The 17944-nt window shown below is 43.9% G+C and overlaps 1 protein-coding gene, 1 long non-coding RNA gene and 1 other non-coding gene across 3 annotated transcripts in view; all 3 read right to left on the bottom strand.

Moving 5' to 3' along the window:
* LOC137340715 (uncharacterized) overlaps positions 1-1475 on the bottom strand; it is a 59008-nt gene extending 57533 nt beyond the window's left edge. The window contains exon 1 of the long non-coding RNA XR_010966862.1: positions 1461-1475. This is a non-coding gene — a long non-coding RNA (uncharacterized lncRNA). The remainder of the gene's footprint in view (positions 1-1460) is intronic.
* Positions 1476-3025: 1550 nt separating this feature from the next.
* On the bottom strand, positions 3026-3097 carry trnat-cgu (transfer RNA threonine (anticodon CGU)). The gene has a single exon. It is a non-coding gene; the product is annotated as a tRNA-Thr (tRNA).
* Positions 3098-10607: 7510 nt separating this feature from the next.
* LOC137340713 (RNA exonuclease 5-like) overlaps positions 10608-17944 on the bottom strand; it is a 36406-nt gene continuing 29069 nt past the window's right edge. The window contains exons 17-20 of the mRNA XM_068003404.1: positions 17092-17308; positions 14065-14282; positions 13312-13421; positions 10608-11291 (exon numbers count right to left, since the gene is read on the bottom strand). Coding sequence (XP_067859505.1) covers positions 11237-11291; positions 13312-13421; positions 14065-14282; positions 17092-17308 — 600 coding nt within the window. The 3' untranslated portion in view covers positions 10608-11236. The remainder of the gene's footprint in view (positions 11292-13311; positions 13422-14064; positions 14283-17091; positions 17309-17944) is intronic.

Below are 17944 nucleotides of genomic sequence, written 5' to 3'. Positions count from 1 at the left end.
CTAAATAAATAGTTATGCACATCTGTAACCAAATTCATACATTACACAGCAGAACAAATATTTCTGTCTCTGCAGCTCCCATTGCTGTCACATACAAACAAAATAACTTATGGTCAACTGATAAAATTAAAAAAAACAATGGATTGCAGTAGAAAAATAATTGAAAACCTGTATGCTGCTACAAAAGACTGGGTGATAAACTGAATTACCCATGATAAAAACTGTTCAATTTGTGCAAATCATTACTAAAAGTAATATATCTATATATTGAATAGAAATAATGCATACAAAATAAACAGTAAAATAAGAGCTGGGATATTTTCATCAACACCTTGATTTTAAAATTCTCATCTTTGTTTTCAAATCCCCCCCTGGCCTCACCCCTCCCTAACTCCGTAACCTCCTCCAGCCCTACAACCTTCCGAGCACTCTGCGCTCCTCCAATTCTGGCCTCTTGCTCATCCCCGATTTTAATTGCTCCACCATTGGCGGCCGTGCCTTCAGCTGCTTAGGCCCCGAGCTCTGGAATTCTCCCCCCAAACCTATCCACCTCTCTCTCCTCTTTTAAGATGCTCCTTAAAACCTACCCCTTTAACCAAGCTTTTGGTCACCTGTCCTAATATCTCCTTATGTGGTGTCAAATTTTGTTTGATAACACTCCTGTGAAGCACCTTGGGACGTTTTACTATGTTAAAGGCGCTATATAAATGCAAGTTGTTGGTGTACTTATCTCCAAATTTAATATAAACCTTATGGGGTGTGCTGTATTATATACAAGTATAATTTTTAGAAGTTATTTGAAAAATACAGTCTGGGGCATGCTTTCATTTTCAAAACTTGCAAAGCTACAAAAATAGAAGATGGAAAAGATCATTGTTTTAAGGACATGGGGTGTATGAAAATATTTATCGTATCCGCCTCCTTTTTTTACTTCTTTCTCACTAGTTTTCCCTGAATGTTTTAATGACAATTGAACGTTTCTTTGTTGCTTTATGCTGTATTTTAAACTTAAATAACTATCTAACTAAAAGAAGCTTTATATCTTTTAATGTTTACACTGAGGCATCAGACCAAAAAAAAAACTAAAATGGGTAGAAAGTCCAAAGAAACACCTATCAAAGAACAAGTTTGAACTTAATAAACCGTGAGAGACAAACTGCGTGGCTTAAAATTTAATTTAAGAACCTGGATACAGTCGATCTAAAACTGACGATTCGAAACATAGCAGCATATCCAGAACCGACGTTTTATTCTTTAAAAAAAATTATCAATAAAAGAAAATTGAAGACAGATATTTAACGCCGGAGTGGTAGGATTCAGTTATAGTATCATATTGCCAAGTACCACATTACTTTCTAACAACTTCAGTCCTGCATTTCAAACTTAAGGTCGAGTTTCTATTCTCACATTTCTTTAATCGGTTATGTACACAGAAGTCATTAAAAGTACTTTGAACTGACCAAGTTACCGAATGCACCCGCAAGTCTCCACGGGCCCCACTTTCAGATTTCAAAGGAGAGCCAAGTTCCTACAAGTTCCCATTTACTGGTAGCGCTCGGGTCAAAGCCAACGTTTGGACAGCGGTGTTTCCACACTCCCTGTTGGTCTAAGCCTGAAAATATAAATGATTCAGCCACCGTCATAAGATTGAATTGATTCCTCAATCTCCAGCAAAGGACAATTGATAACAGCCGGCAGGCTAAGTTTTTAAGGAGCAGACAGTTTAGAGGGAATTTGCACCACAAGCATTTTCACTCTCCCCCATTATCAATAGAAAGAATTTCTTTGCATTGCTTATCTCGTTCTGATAAAAAACATCATCAGTCTCTTGAGACTTGTAGCCATCCAGGCTGACTGTACTACAAACTCCAAAGGATGGGATGGGATGGGATGAGGTGGAGGTCCAGGGCTGATGATGGACCGAGTCAGCAGTTTTTTTTCTCTTAGTTTGTTATATAAACATTCTTTGTAGTTCTGTGTGGGATTCTATTCCAGTGTTAGGGACTCCGGAAAATCTCTGAGTTTTGTCACATTATCTGTTGAATTGCATTGAATTATCTTGTTTTAGATAACAAATAATACTTTACAGAAATGTAAAAAAGAATGTTTTAAATGCATAACATTAGTGGCTATGACGAATGCATCTTGGTACGTTTATATCATTAAAAGTAGCAACTCAAGTTGATAAGGCCATAAAATCTGAAGCCAGAATGTAGGGATTTGAAAAGTTCTGTGGAAAAATTGTTAACTAAATTAAGTACAATATTGGAAATCATTATGACATTTAACATGTTTAGGACTTGTTGCTTCACATTTTTCGACAACTTAAATTGTGCATTCTAAAATATTTGCACATAATGTGGTCATTTATATATACTTCCTTTTATAGACGATTTCGAGCAAATGTCGATAAATTCAGCTCTTTAAAATGACGGTTTATTAATTTGAGTTATTAGATGGTTTGTACTATAACAAACAGATCGTTGTACCTAGAGAGGCGAAAGAAAATGTAAATATTTTAAGAGTCTGAGTTGGAGGTTAACAAATTGTGAACAAGCTTAAGGATTCAAAAAAAATGTTTAAAGTTCTTTGAAGAATAATTTTTGGATGGGATAAGTGATCAATAGAGTTTTTAGCTTGTACAACGGGCTTTGAACACTATTTTTCCATCAGGAAACATTAGATTTGCTTTAGTTCTGATTTATTATCAACGACAATGAATATTGCAGACTGACTATGTAACAGCAACGTCTGCACTTTGCAACTAATCCATTGATTTGTAATCTGCTTTGGGACTTGCTAAATGCAAGTTCCTCCTTTACTCATTCGCTTTGCAAGGGATTCTCTGTAGAACCCGTGCAGAAGTTCATTAAAACTCTTAACAGATCCGGGCCAACTTGCAATGCATTAATAAATTGTTACGGGCCTGTTTGTCGGTGCCGGCGCCGGTGCCCGGGATATATCCTTCCGACGCCCCCGGCTAGTTCACTGTCGCTGGGTTTAAAATAATCACTTTTTTGTCCTCAGGCACGGACGGGGTTCGAACCCGCGATCTTCGGTTTACGAGACCGACGCCTTACCACTTGGCCACCGCGCCTGCGCTACAAAAAAATGTAGCGAATGACTTCTTTTCAGAGAGCTGAGCACGGTGTAAACTCATTCAATGATTGCAATGGGCATGCGCCGGGGAGCTTCAGTGACTAATCTCTCACACACACGCACACACGTACTAGTCTTGGCTGGTTGTTGCTGTTTACTGCAGTAACTGAGGCTCCAGTCCTGCTTTTTGGCACAGTAGCAGTCTAACAGCTCCTGTATGTTACATCCCCATAAACCCACAGCCTGCCTCTAAACTACCAGAACTCCCTCCAAGATTCTAAAGCCTCACCCCCAGGAACATAGGGACAGGCCATTCAGCCCCTCGAGCCTGTTCCACCATTCAATTAGATCATTGGCTGATCTGTATCTTAACTCTGCCTTGGTTCTGTAATCCTTAATACCCTTGCCTAACTAAAATCTATCAATCTCAGTTTTGAAATCTTCAGTTGACTCCCAGCCTCAACAGCTTTTTGGGAGAGTTCCAGATTTCCACTACCCTTTGGGTGAAGAAGTGCTTCCTGACATCACCCCTGAACGGCCTAGTTCTAATTTTAAGGTTCTGCCCCCTTGTTCGTTGCTCCCCAACAGGGGAAATAGTTTCTCTCTATCTACCCTATCAATCTGCCCCAGGTTCTGCCTCAACCTCCTGTAATCCTAACCCCACCACAATCCTTACAGTCTTCCTCAAAAATACCCTCCCTAAACAACCCCAGACACCGGTACACCCTAGAAGCATCCAATACAAAATCAGCAACATGCATTTATATTTAATGCGTTTCAGGAAACAAAACACCCCAAAAGGTGCTTTAGAAAGGAAGAAGTGGGCAATGAGCTATAAATTGGGGCAAAATTATTGGAGGTAACCAGGTTTGACCGGCCTTTTGAAAGCGCAGAGTGAGGTAGCATGGTGAAAAGGTTTCGGAAGAGAATTCCAGAGTGGTCAGTAATGGGGAGGGAAGAGGGAATGCACCAGATCACAGTGAGAAGAGTGGGGAGGGTGGGGGGGGGGTGGTGGTGCATGAGATTGGGCTGGAACAAGGCTATGGAAGGATTTAAGAGGATTTTGAAATTGATGCTGTAGGGGACAGGGAGCCATACAGCAGCTCACCATTTCACTCAGAGACATCTCAAAAGTGTTCCACACACAATAAATTAGTTTGAAATGCAGTGACTCTTCTTATGCAGGCAAACACCGCAGCTGTTTTGCGCACAGCAAGATCCCACAAACGGCAATAAGGTGTGGCCAGTTAAACTGCTTTTGGCAGTTTTGGATGTTGGAGGAATGTAGGCTGGAAAACAGGAAGAACACTGTTTTTCTTCTACTGCCATAGGATTATTAACTCCACCAGAACAATCAGACAGGGCCAGAGTTAAAAGTATCACCCAAAGAAGGCACCTTTAACAATGCATCATTCATTACTCCACTAAAGTGTCAGCCTGGAATATGTGCCCAAGTCCTGGAGTGGGCCTTGAGGTGGCAAAGACGTGGATAAGGGCTTCAGCAACATTGGAGTGAGAGAGGGGTGCAGACTTGCTTCACGAGTGGAAGTAAGGAGGTGTGGTGAGAATCTGGACGTGGAATTTCAAAACCTAGTTCAGTCGAGCAGGTTGTGTACGCTCAGATTCAACCTGAGAAAGCAAGAAGGGAGATGGAATGGATGTTTGAGTCACAAATTTTCTTGGTAAGAGTTGAACAGGATGGCTTTGGTCTTTCCAGTGTTGAGCTGAAAACGGTAGTGATGGTCTTTGAATCAAGAGTGCTGGCAGAGAGGTAGAGCTGGGTATCATCAGTGTCTATACGGAAGTTAATTCAATGTTTTTGGATGTTGTTTACCATACAATCCCAGAACCCTAATGGTAATATCCCCTGACAAATCCGAGAATTACCTGAACAATAACAACAGTTTGATGAGGGCTGCAGGACTGGAGGTGGGAGGCTATGATTGGAGGAGCTCTGCAAGTGGTGGTAGGACTCTAGAGGGATATCTCGGCTATGTGTGTTTAGAGTGGGAACTCATCTCTGCAACACCATTGCCACGTCAAACTCATAACCATTTTCAACTCTGGAATTCCAGCTTCACCAAACTATGGCAAACATCTAGTCAATACAGAAGGCCTTCAAGTGACTCAGAGATGGAACACAACACACTACAAAGGAGAACACGCTGAACTACATTGGCTCCCGGTCCGGCAATGCCTCAGTTTTAAAATTCTCATCCTTGTTTTCAAATCCCTCCATGGCCTCGCCCCTCTCTATCTCTGTAACCTTCTCCAGCCCTACAACAACAACTACTTGCATTTATATAGCGTCTTTAACTTAGTAAAATGTCCCCAGGCGCTTCACAGGAGCGTTACCAAACAATATTTGACACGAGCCACAAAAGCAGATATTAGGAGAAGTAACCAAAAGCTTTGACAAAGAGGCAGATTATAAGGAGCAACTTAGAGGAGAGGTTTAGGGAGAGAATTCCAGAGCTTAGGGCCTAGGCAGCTGAAGGCATGGTCGCCAATAGTGGTGCGATTAAAATTGGGGATGCGCAAGAGGCAAGAACTGGAGGAGCAGAGAGATCTCAGCGGGTTGCAGGGCTGGAGGAGGTTACAGAGATAGGGAGGGGGAGAAGCCATGGAGAGATTTGGAAAGAAGTATCTTAGGGTCAAAAAGGACGCCAAGGTTGCGAACTGTCTGGTTCAGCCTCAGACAGAGACCAGGGAGAGGGATGGAGTCAATGGCTAGGGAATGGAGTTTTTGGCGGGGACGAAGACAAAACGGCTTTGGTCTTCCCAATATTTAGTTGGAAGAAATTCTTGCTCATCCAGTACTGGATGTCGGACAAGCAGTTTGACAAATCAGAGGCAGTGGAGGGATCGAGGGAGGTTGTGGTGAGGTAGAGCTGGGTGTCGTCAGTGTACATGTGGAATCTGACGTATTTTCGGATGGCGTCACTGAGTCGCAGCATGTAGATGAGAAATAGGAGGGGGCCAAGGATAGATCCTTGGGGACACCAGAGGTAACGGCGCGGGAGCAGGAAGAGAAGCCATTGCAAGTGATTCTCTGGCTACAACTGGATAGATAAGAATGGAACCAGGTGAGCGCAGTCCCACCCAGCTGGATAACGAGGATAGAGACTTTGGAGGAGGATGGTGTGGTCAATCGTGTCAAAGGCTGCAGACAGGTTGAGGAGGGACAGTTTACCACAGTCACAGTCACATAGTGTGGAGATGCCGGTGATGGACTGGGGTTGACAATTGTAAACAATTTTACAACACCAAGTTATAGTCCAGCAATTTTATTTTAAATTCACAAGCTTTCGGAGATTTTCTCCTTCCTCAGGCAAATGTTTCAAGATCTTGAAACATTTGCCTGAGGAAGGAGAAAATCTCCGAAAGCTTGTGAATTTAAAATAAAATTGCTGGACTATAACTTGGTGTTGTAAAATTGTTTACAACAGTCACATAGGATATTATTTGTCTTTGATAAGGGCCGTTTCAGTACAACTTTCCAAGATCTCTGCGCTCCTCTAATTCTGGCCTCTTGCGCCTCCCCGATTTTAAGCACTCCCCCATTGGCGGCTATGCCTTCAGCTGCCTAGGCCCTAAGCTCTGGAATTCCCTCCCTAAACTTCTCCGCTCCCTCTCCTCCTTTAAGATGATCCTTAAAACCTACCTCGTTGACCAAGCTTTTGGTCACCTGTTCTAATATCTCCTTTCGTGGCTCAGTGTCAAATTTTGTTTGGTAATGCTCCTGTGAAGCACCTTGGGACGTTTTACTACGTTAAAGACGCTATGTAAATGCAAATTGTTATTGTTGTAACCAAATGCAGATACAGTACTTAAGACAAGTTCAAGACATATCTTAGCAGTCCAGCTGCGTGTTGAATAGGAGTGTGGTCACAATTCATTTCATAAGAAAATCTACATTTTATATATCTGACGGCTGCCTGGTCACTTTAAATTTGTTGGTCCAAATGTATGGTCCCTGGGGTGAGGCAGAATCCATATTCCGTCGGTGTGACTAGAAATTGGAGTAAAAGGAAATCCAGGTCCTCAAATACCGGTGGCATATGGTTATCTTGACAATAGATGGCCTTTGATATGTTAACACATGTTAATTGCAAAACCATTAGTGTTAATCTCACCAGAATCTCATCCTGACACTCATCTGCATAATTAATAGTTCCTTTGATCTGGCTAATGTTTAGCTTGTAGCCTTGGTTTGCTGGAGACGGTCAGACTGGGAGGCTGATTTTATGCCTTTGAGCAACGCTATGACAGCTGTGTTTGTTTGTGTAAATATTGATTTGATTTATTTTGCCTTGGGAATAGATAGAAGATTTAAGTAACTAACTCAAGTAATCCAATTATTCTGGTGGGAGTAGGTGACAAAGGGTTTCAGCAGCAGTAGGGACAAGGCAGCCTCACACCCGACAGTAACAGCAGTCCTAAAGCAAGTGACTCAACTGTCAACCAACAGACTGGAGAAGTTGTTCTAATTTAGTCCACCAGCATTGGGGAACCTTCATCAATCCTTTCTAACTGCAACAGGTCATAGTTTAGTAGCATTTTTGTGGATCTGTGCATCATGAGAAGTATTCACAACATCAGTTCCATTTGTGTAGGATTCAGAGGCTTCTTTGATAATTAATGCAGGTGAGATAGCATCAATGGCAATACCCATACCTATTGGTAGACAAATTAATGTCAGCTGTGGCTCAGTGGTAGCACTCTCACCTGAGTTAAAAGGCTGCGGGTTCAAGTCCCAATCCAGAGATTTGATGCTTCTGTGCAATACTGAGGGAGTACTGCACCGACGGAGGTGCCATTTTTCAGATGAGACGTTAAACCGAGGCCTTCGTTTGCCCTCTCAGGCGGACATAAAAGATCCCATAGATCCCACTATTCGAAGGAGAGCAGCGGTGTCCTGGCCAATATTTATCCCTCAACCAACAACTAAAACAGCTGGTCATTTATTTCATTGCTGTTTGTGGGACCTTGCTGTGTGCAAATTGGCTGCTGTGTTTCCTACATTACCACAGCCACTACACTTCAAAAGTACTTCATTGCCTGTAAAGCGCTTTGGGATATCCTGAGGTCATGAAAGGCACCATATAAATGCAAGTTCTTTCTTTCTTTCCAAACCCGACTTTGTATTGTTCATGCAGGGGCTTGCTGGGTGATTGTTAGTTCTGTGCCCAAGCAGAGGTATATTTTGAGGGCCTTCTCTCAGCTCACTAGTACCTCTATACTACTCTACTACAGATGTGGAGATGACACGTTGAGACTTGTGTAACAAGTTACTGCATGGATTCTAATCCAGGTTCAGCATCAGTAGAGTTAGAAAAACATTGCATCTGTTTATAATTTTGTACTTGAGGAGGTAGCATGAGTTCAAAGTTCTGTAAAAATAATGCAATAATGTATCTGTCATTACTCACAGAATCACACCCATCAACCAGTGCCCCAGACACTTCCATCACTATCCCTGGGTATGTCCTGCGCCACTGGCAGGAAAGATCCACCAGAGGTGGGGGCACTGTGGTATACAGTTGGATGGGAGTGGCCCTGGGTGGTACTCAACATTGACTCCCGATTCCATGAAGTCTCATGGTTTCAGGTCAAACATGGGCAAGGAAACTTCCTGCTGATTACCACCTACTACCCTCCCTTAGCTGATGAATCAGTACTCCTCCATGTTGAAAACCACTTAGAGGAAGCACTTAAGGTAGCAAGGGTACAGAATATACTCTGGGTGGGGGACTTCAATGTCCATTAACAAGAATGGCTTGGTAGTACCACCACTGACCAAGGTGGCTAAGTCCTGAAGGATATTTCTGCCAGACTGGGCTTGTGGCAGGTGGAGAGAGAACCAATATGTTGGAATAACCTACTTGACATTGTCCTCATCAAGCTGCCGGTTGCAGATATGTCTGCCCATGATGGTATTGGTAAGAGTGACCCCTACAAAATCCTTCTCACTGAGGCACCTTCCAACGTGTAAGCAGTGTAGATGGAAGCATAAAATTAGAGAGATATTATTAGATTAAGTGAATGGGAAAAACTGTGGCAAATAGATTTCAATGTAGGCAAGTGTGAGGTCATCCTCTTTGGGCCAAAAAAAGATAGATCAGAGTACTTTCTAAATGGTGAAAAGCTCGTAACAATGGAAGTCCAATGAGACTTAGAGGTCCGTGTACATAGATCAATAAAATATCATGGACAGGTACGGAAAATAATCAAAAAGGCTAATGGAATGCTGGCCTTTGTATATAGAGGACTAGAATACAAGGGGGTAGAAGTTATGCTACAGCTATACAGAGCCCTGGTTAAACAACACCCAGAGTATTGTGTTCAGTTCTGGGCACCGCACCTTAGGACGGATATATTGGCCTTGGAGGGAGTGCAGCGTAGATTTACTAGAATGATACCTGGTTTAAATTATGAGGTGAAATTACACAAACTAGGGTTGTATTCCCTGGAATTTAGAAGATAAAGGGGTGATTTGATCGATTTTTTCAAGATATTAAGGGAAACTGAAAGGGTAGATGGAGAGAAACTATTTCCGCTGGTTGGGGAGTCTAGGACTAGGGGACATAGCCTAAAAATTAGAGCCAGGACTTTCAGGAGTGAAGTTAGGAAACACTTCTACACGCAAAGGGTGGTAGAAGTTTGGAACTCTCTTCCACAAACGGCAGTTGATGCTAGCTCAATTGTTAACTTTAAATCTGAGATTGATAGATTTTTGTTAACCAAAGGTATTAAGGGATATGGGGCTAAGGCGCGTATATGGAGTTAGGTCACAGATCAGCCATAATCTCACTGAATGACGGAACAGACTCAAAGGGCTAAATGGCCTACTCCTGTTCCTATGTCGTATGGCACCACCACCGTGCTAAGAAGGATAGATTAAGAACAGATCTAGTAGCTCAAAGTGGGCATCTATGGAGGTGCTGTGAGCCATCGGCAGAATTGTATTCCACCACAATCTGTAACCTCATCACCCAGCAACTCCCTCGCTCCTCCAACACCATCATACCAGATGACTAATCCTAGTTCAATGATGAGCATGCTGCAAGCAGCACCAGGCGTACCTGAAAATGAGGTGCCAACCTGGTGAAGCTACAACACAGGACAACATGCATGCAAACGGAAGAAACAGCATGTTATAGACAGAGCTACGTGATCCCACAATCAACGGATCAAGTCAAAGCTCTGCAGTCCTGCCACATCCAGTCGAGAATGGTGGTGGACAATTAAATAACTAACCAGGATTTTGAACATTTTCCCTTTTGCTTTTTTACTTTTTGATATTTTCTATTAGTAGTCACAAATAAAGGGAGGACAAAAATAATACTAATTTCCCCCTACAGTGTTAGCAGTTTGATGATTTACTGGATGCACGGGCAGGTTAAGGAATACTGAGCGATCAAGTTCTAAAAATTAATTTCAGTGAGACTGAATTATAGCCCAACACCCTCTTCTCAGAAACCATGTCCACAGATGAAGAAATGTCATTTGAAAACTTAAAATTTACTACTGCTGTAAAATAGTTGAATGTCGTACACCAAAAAATAATGCAGAAAATACAAAAGTGCAATACAAGATTGTGAATTCAAGTACAATACCAATATAAAATACCGACTAAGAAGAGCGTTGAGATTTAGGATATGTTTGGTGTGGAGACTGCAAATGGTTGTGCAACTGTTGCTAACATGTTCCAACAGGCATGAAACAATTTCTCCACAGAGGCAGGAGAGCCTTGCAATGAGACCTGCTCAAATACAGTCAAAATTGGCAGACCTAAGGAATATTTTCTGCTCAACTTGACTTAAAATCAGCAAGACCTGGACTCTGGGCCACTGGAATTTCTGACTTCTAACTAGGAGAGCTCAATGTCTTTAACTTAACCCAGAGTGCACATCTTATATTATTTTCACACTTGAAACATTTCTTTAAAAAAAATGTTGAATTAAACTTTTGTAAAGCAGCTTTCTTGATTGAGTAAATGATGTTGCCTGAGTTCAACAATATTCCTAAAAGGAATGTGGTCCAGGAACTATATTCACTTCTTAATCAATTCAGTGACAGCCAGGCTTGTAGCATCATAAGTGAAGGAGCTTCAGTTCACATGGAACTCTTGGTTTTAAGAATCCTGCTTTATTTCAAAGAGACACAGTCCAGGCACTGAGCAGTGAGCACTACATCAAACAGAGAGAAAAAAACATTCAATAAAGTTATAAAAACTATACAGGACATTTTTTTAAAAAGTCCATCATTTTACTAATTTTCTTCTCTTAAAAAAAAACCCTTTCACCAATACAATCTATGAACCTATTTTGTTCCCACCAACTGGTAAAGGGTTGTCTGCTGCCTTTTCTTTTTATTCATTCATGGGAGTGGGGCATCGCTGGCAAGGCCAGCATTTATTGCCCATCCCTAATTGCCCTCAAGAAGGTGGTGGTGAGCCGCCTTCTTGAACCGCTGCAGTCCATGTGGTGAAGGTTCTCCCACAGTGCTGTTAGGAAGGGAGTTCCAGGATTTTGAACCAGCGACGATGAAGGAACGGTGATATATTTCCAAGTCGGGATGGTGTGTGACTCGGAGGGGAACATGCAGATGGTGTTGATCCCATGAGCCTGCTGCCCTTGTCCTTCTAGGTGGTAGAGGTCGCGGGTTTGGGAGGTGCTGTCGAAGAAGCCTTGGTGAGTTGCTGCAGTGCATCCTGTGGATGGTACACACTGCAGCCATAGTGCGCCGGTGGTGAAAGGAGTGAATGTTTAGGGTAGTGGATGGGGTGCCAATCAAGTGGGCTGCTTTGTCCTGGATGGTGTCGAGCTTCTTGAGTGTTGTTGGAGCTGCACTCATCCAGGCAAGTGGAGAGTACTCCATCACACTCCTGACTTGTGCCTTGTAGATGGTGAAAAGGCTTTGGGGAGTCAGGAGGTGAGTCACTCGCCGCAGAATACCCAGCCTCTGACCTGCTCTTGTAGCCACAGTATTTATATGTGATACATGATACTTTACATTGGTACACCAATGCATTGCAAGGCAGGTACAGCAAGTAATTGATTCACGTTAATTGATACATTTCAAAATGGGTAAATTGATTTGTTATTGTACTGCAAACCAGGGATTGCTAAGGCACAGCTTATGTCCATAATCAGAACCACCAGAAAACGGAGGAACATTGTGGTAAAAATTGTAGCGATTTTCCCTCACTTCTTGTGGAGAAATTGTGGGCTATTGTAGATATGCACCAGTCCTATCTGTTGCTAAATCTGATCGACCATTACATTTTAAAATAGTCTTATTGAATATACATTTTTTAAAAACTGCTTCATAATCCTCCCTCCTTTCCCAGGTGCAGAACTACTCTTCTTTTCCTCTTTCCCCAGTTCATCCTGGCAAACTCTCCCTCTCTTCCCCCAATTCACTCTGACTCTCTTCCCCACCAGCTCACACTAGATCATACAGACCAGGAAGTCCCAGGTTCAATCTACGATCTGTGCTGAGTTAGCTGGTTTCAGCTGGGGTGATGATAGCAGAACTACAACTTATTCAGTGCTCCTGCGTTAGGGGAGGGAAAATCAGCCAGTTTTCCTCCTCTCGATCAATATTCTGCTGGAAATGCATATGTGGAATATCACGTTAGGCTCGAGATAGCCTGTGACATCTCCCTCAGTTAAGTATTCTGCCAGCACTTGCTGTCAAAGCTCACACATGTATAAAACCACTTTGGTGAAGCACTGACACCCATTGAACCATACCCCAGGAGGGAATGAACACCTTCAGAGCAGTAGGGGTGGAGAGAAAACTGGCAAGTTTTTTTTAAAGTTAAGCGGTGCAGGGGGATGTGAACAGATCACTAATGTCCATGTACCATATCACACACAATACACACAGCTCTGTCTGATCAGGAGTAATGTAATAATCTATATTAGGAATTACAAGGTTGATACTTACCTGCTCTATTGATCAGAGCGGTGCAATGAGAAATTCTGTTTACACAACAGAAAGACAGAACTTACAAAGTAGGCAATGTTTGAATGATATGTAAGTTTTACACACTGTAAGAGTACAGCCTTGTTTCAGAGGTTCTGGGAACAGCATGTGCTGATCATGCACATAAAATTGTTCATGTGACATTGCAGATACGTAGTGTCGTACATGGTCTCTCATGAATTTTAAAACTCTAATTTTTCTGTCATAGGCGTTTACCTGTTTGTCCCTGGCAGTAGGACCATGCAGAGTGTGTTGTTGGATAATGCCTTGAAGAGTCGCCCCACACGCCGATCTAGTGTTCTCATCACATTTTTCAGTTCTTGCTCCTATTAGATGCGAAGCAGATTATTCACACTATCAACTCACAGAATGACACTTCTCTTCCCCATTCATTTAATTGTCATCCTTTCATCCTACAGCCCACTCTAGCTGTCACTGCACTGGACTGGACTATTGCTTCAGAGCGCAGTCTCACCAGCAAGTTGGTTGCACTGGTCAACTGTTAATGTCAAGTGCAGCATATAAGGAGGATATGAAATTCATTTTGTGCACTTGAGTTATCAGTACAGGGTATAATTTGCTGCGACTGCCTCAATGGCTAATTTAACAGTTGATTATTATTTACAGGGTTTTCCAATGGTATGAATCAATTTGTAGTGATAATCAGCATAATGCACTTCATGTGCTAATAGGGGGTATTATGATGAAAGATTATTTTACAATCTACCTTTGCAACAGCAATTTTATTTATTGCCGTTTTGCTTATATTATTCCTAAAGTTCTTGTTTCTAACAATAAAATATCAGTTTATGTGGAGAATATAAGCTTCAGCAGATTTTTAAAAAATTATTTTTCTCTCTCCACTTTTATGGATTTTACTTGCTTCCACTCCTTCCCCCTCAAACTCCCTAAAGCAGCTTTATAATAATTGCAGAAAAAAATTAGCAAACAATTCCATCTAAAACTCACACATTGAGAAAGTTTCTCTCTTCTCCTCTCAAGGGATCGACTGTCGACTGGCAGAGTGTCAGAAGTACTGGGGCTCACTGCAGTGTAAGACCTTTGAGCAGCCCAGGTCTGAAGGTGGTAGGGAGTGAGAGCTCGCAGCACATTTAGTCTTTGTTTCCTTACTTCTTGTCCATTCATAGCTGCCTGGGCCTCCAGGGCACTCTCCGGGCTTCCATATTCTGGAGGACAAACCACACAGATCAGTAATTTCAACACAAAAAAACAGAAATCAAGCTTCTGGACTTTCCCCAAGATACAACAACGGACAATTCTGAATCTTTCAGTTATCTAACTCAATTTCAGCTTTGGAAAGTGGACCCAACTGGCAAAATGAGGCTCGAATTAGAATTCAGCTTCTGAGAGGCAGATGTAGCCTAATTTTAGGCACTCATCCCTACAACCTAAAAATTGGACTCTTAGGTTATCTACTAGTTTCCATGATTTCTCAGCACCATGTGAACACGGTCATTTTAGAACAAGTTTGATTTTGAAAATTAAACAAACCAGTTCCTTTTTTGTTGATCTCTCCACTTTATGCAGTCCAAGTGAGCTTGCAAACAACAGGTTCCAAGGGGTCGATTTTACCAGGCCTGCGGGTTTCCGGCGGGTTGGGTTTCGGGAGCGTGGTCAACGCGCCCGGTGAAATTGGTGGGTTGCCCGCGCGATCGTCGCAGGTAATCCACTAATTGGAGCCAATTACCTGCTCCTCCGGGGTCCGCGCTGCTGGTCTGCGCGTCGGGCGGGCTGCGCATGCGCAGTACGATCTGTCAGCTGGAGGCTCTCTAGTTAAAGGGGCAGTCCTCCACTGACAGATGCTGCAACCAATAGAACAAATTACAGCATGGAGCAGCCCAGGGGGAAGGCTGCTCCCAGTTTAATGATGCCTCACCCCAGGTATCATCAGATGGGGTGAGGAGGAGGGGGAGGACAGAGTTCTTCCACCCGGCGGGCGGGAGGAAGCGGCCTGCCTCTGCCACCAAGAAGGCCTGGCTCGAGGTGGCAGAGGAGGTCACCTGCACCACCAACATATCGCCCACCTGCATACAGTGCAGGAGGCGCTCCAATGACCGCAGTAGGTCAGCCACAGTGAGAACACGTAGTCTTTCTCCTGCACTCCATCTGCCACAACACTGCCCCCACCCCACATCTCCTTCGGCACTGCCAACACTACTCTGTCACATCACCCCTCATACCCACTCAAACCCCATCCTCATCTTACCTCCACCTACTCACCTCGCCAGTACTCACCCCGCCACTAACACGCAACCCAATCCTCATCTAATCTCATGGCTCTATCCCATACTCACCCTCTCGTGCATCTCCCTCACGGCCAGCCTCACTCAACCTGCCACCACCAGTGCTGCAGCCACAGGGCATGCATCACATATGTGCAGTAGGCAGCGTAAGGAAAACGTGTCGTGAGCATGAAGGGGATGCACAAGGGTGTTTGAGGGTTTGTCATGGGTGTTACCTATATTGAATTTCAGAACAACTCACATCACACATTATATTGGCACCACCACTGCCATGTCTCCGCGAATCCTGTCTGTTTTGTGCAATAATGCCCGCTCCTGGGTATCACTATGAGGACCCACCACTGATGCTACTGCAGAGTAGGTGCAGGTGTATTTGCAGGGCTCTTCCACGCAGACGACTGAGAGACATCGGCGGTGTACCCGGCTGCACCCTGGAAGGATGCGGTGGAGAAGTTGTGGAGGGCAGTGGTGACTTTGGCAGCGACAGGTAAGCAGATGGTGCTGGGGCCAGCCAGGAGCAGCTCGGCATGAAAGAGGCTGCAGATGTCCACGACTACATGTCAAGTGAATCTGCGCCTCCGTGTGCACTGCTGCTCGGACAGGTCCGGGGAGCTGCGCCTCGGTCTGTGGACCCTGTGGCGAGGGTAGTGCCCTCTGCGACGCGTCTCTCTCTGCGGTAGCCCTCCCTCCTGCTGTACAGGTGGATGTGTCACAGCACTCTGTTGTGGAGCTCCACGTGTCAGAGGTGGATGGCGAGGCTGGTGATGCTGTTCGCCCTCCGAGGGGGTCATGACTGCAGCTACGACGGCCCCCATCCGCAATATGTACATCTGAGGGGGTCCGCAAGGTCGGTACATGTCTCCGGACCCCGGGGTGAGTGTGCAGGTTGGTGACTTTGACCGTCAGGAGGGGGGTGGTGGAGGCCACACTTTGTCCCAAGTGACAGAGCGGCCTCCTGCAATGGGTGAGGGTCTCCCCCCCTCCCCCCCCCCACCCACCTGTCAAATGGACCTTTGCAGCTGCCACAGGCTGACGGCTGCAACACGTCCAGTTCAACGAGGACTGTTTCCCCCAGTGTGTGAAACAGTCCCATGTTTCTCCAAGATCACACACAGTCCCTTAATCAGGTCAGTTAATGACCTGAACAAGCAAAATAAATACACTCAAGTGGCATCCCGCTGGCTTTAATTGCCTGCGGGATTCCCACCAGTGGGGGCTACGCACGCACCCCCGCACGTCATCGGGGAACCCGGAAGTGGGCGGGATCGTGGCGCGATCCGGTCACGTGCCTGGATATCGGGATTTTCGGGGCCCCCCGGCTGGAAACCCGCCGGTAAAATCGAGCCCCAAGTCTCTGCCAACAATGGTCTGAAGCAGCCACTAGGACAGGCGGAGGAAACAGGTGAATCGAATCCCACTCTTCTTTTTGGGAAGCCCTCAATATACGCCCAGACAGGAAACTTGCCACATGGGGAATATTAGGCATGAACCAATATTCTACCACTCTGTGACACAGCATATTGGAGTACAAATGCACTGGGATGTTGATCTAACTAACATGCTTTATGGCTCCTTCAGTATTATAGAAAACTTCCAACACGCACTGTCTCTGTAAAACACACCTCACTAAAACATGCTTTTTCTACGACTCCCAAAAACGGTATCACAGAAAATATTTACCGCATAGAATTCTAGATCTACTTGTATCAACTTGTACCGTTAATTTACTCACTTATAAAACAATCCTTATGCTTTGCATTGATTTTATCACCAAGGCAGATTACAGCTTCAACATGTCCAAATTTGCTAAATTTCTCACTGAGGTCTTCCTTTGTTAGGGTCTGTCGAATTCCAGACACATAAATAACAGCCTGGTTTGCGATATCTTTTTCCAGCTTCTTTAGGACAATGTCACAATCCAGCATGGTTTCTGTAATAGGTCTTTGAACCTGAGAAGTTAGAAGAAATACTGCTTTAAATTTTCTTTAGCATTAATATTATTAGAAACTGTGCTTGGGACAGTGGTGTGAATCCAAGTTAGACAGATGGGAGGAACGTCTCCTCTGTGCCAAATGCAAGAGTTCTACAGAAAGTGAGTTTGGTCACTCTTAAACTGGTCCTGGAGTGTTATGATTCTATAGCAGAAAACTGCCCTGTCCAAGTTAATCAGAGATAGGAAGATGGTTGATGTTGATAATGGAAGTGTCATACTGGTACAGATGCTGATACTTAATGGAAAAGGTGGAACTAAAGGGTATATTTTACAAATCTGCATTTCCAGCACAGAGCTTCCAGGAGTTCATATCTAGAATCCTGGCAAAGTAACAGTTAGAAAATTCTGCTCAGGGGAGGGGGTACCTGGAATTACATAGGAATTTCAGCAAGGAAACACCTTGCAGCCCAGCCAGTCCACGTTGGTGTTTATCCTCCACACAAGCTGTAGCCCTAATCCCATATTCTTGCCCTGTTCCCATATCCTTTTATTCTCCTTCTCTTTCAATCACATATCTAACCTATTCTTAAATGTTGACATGGTCTCTGCTTCAATCACTAACTCCGGATAGTGCATTCCACAGCCTCACAAC

This window comes from Heptranchias perlo, chromosome 22 (genome assembly GCF_035084215.1).
Source record: "Heptranchias perlo isolate sHepPer1 chromosome 22, sHepPer1.hap1, whole genome shotgun sequence".
Taxonomy (NCBI): Eukaryota; Metazoa; Chordata; class Chondrichthyes; order Hexanchiformes; family Hexanchidae; genus Heptranchias; species Heptranchias perlo.
The sequence above is the reverse complement of the archived record's forward strand: the minus strand, read 5'-3'. Positions and strand labels throughout refer to the sequence as shown.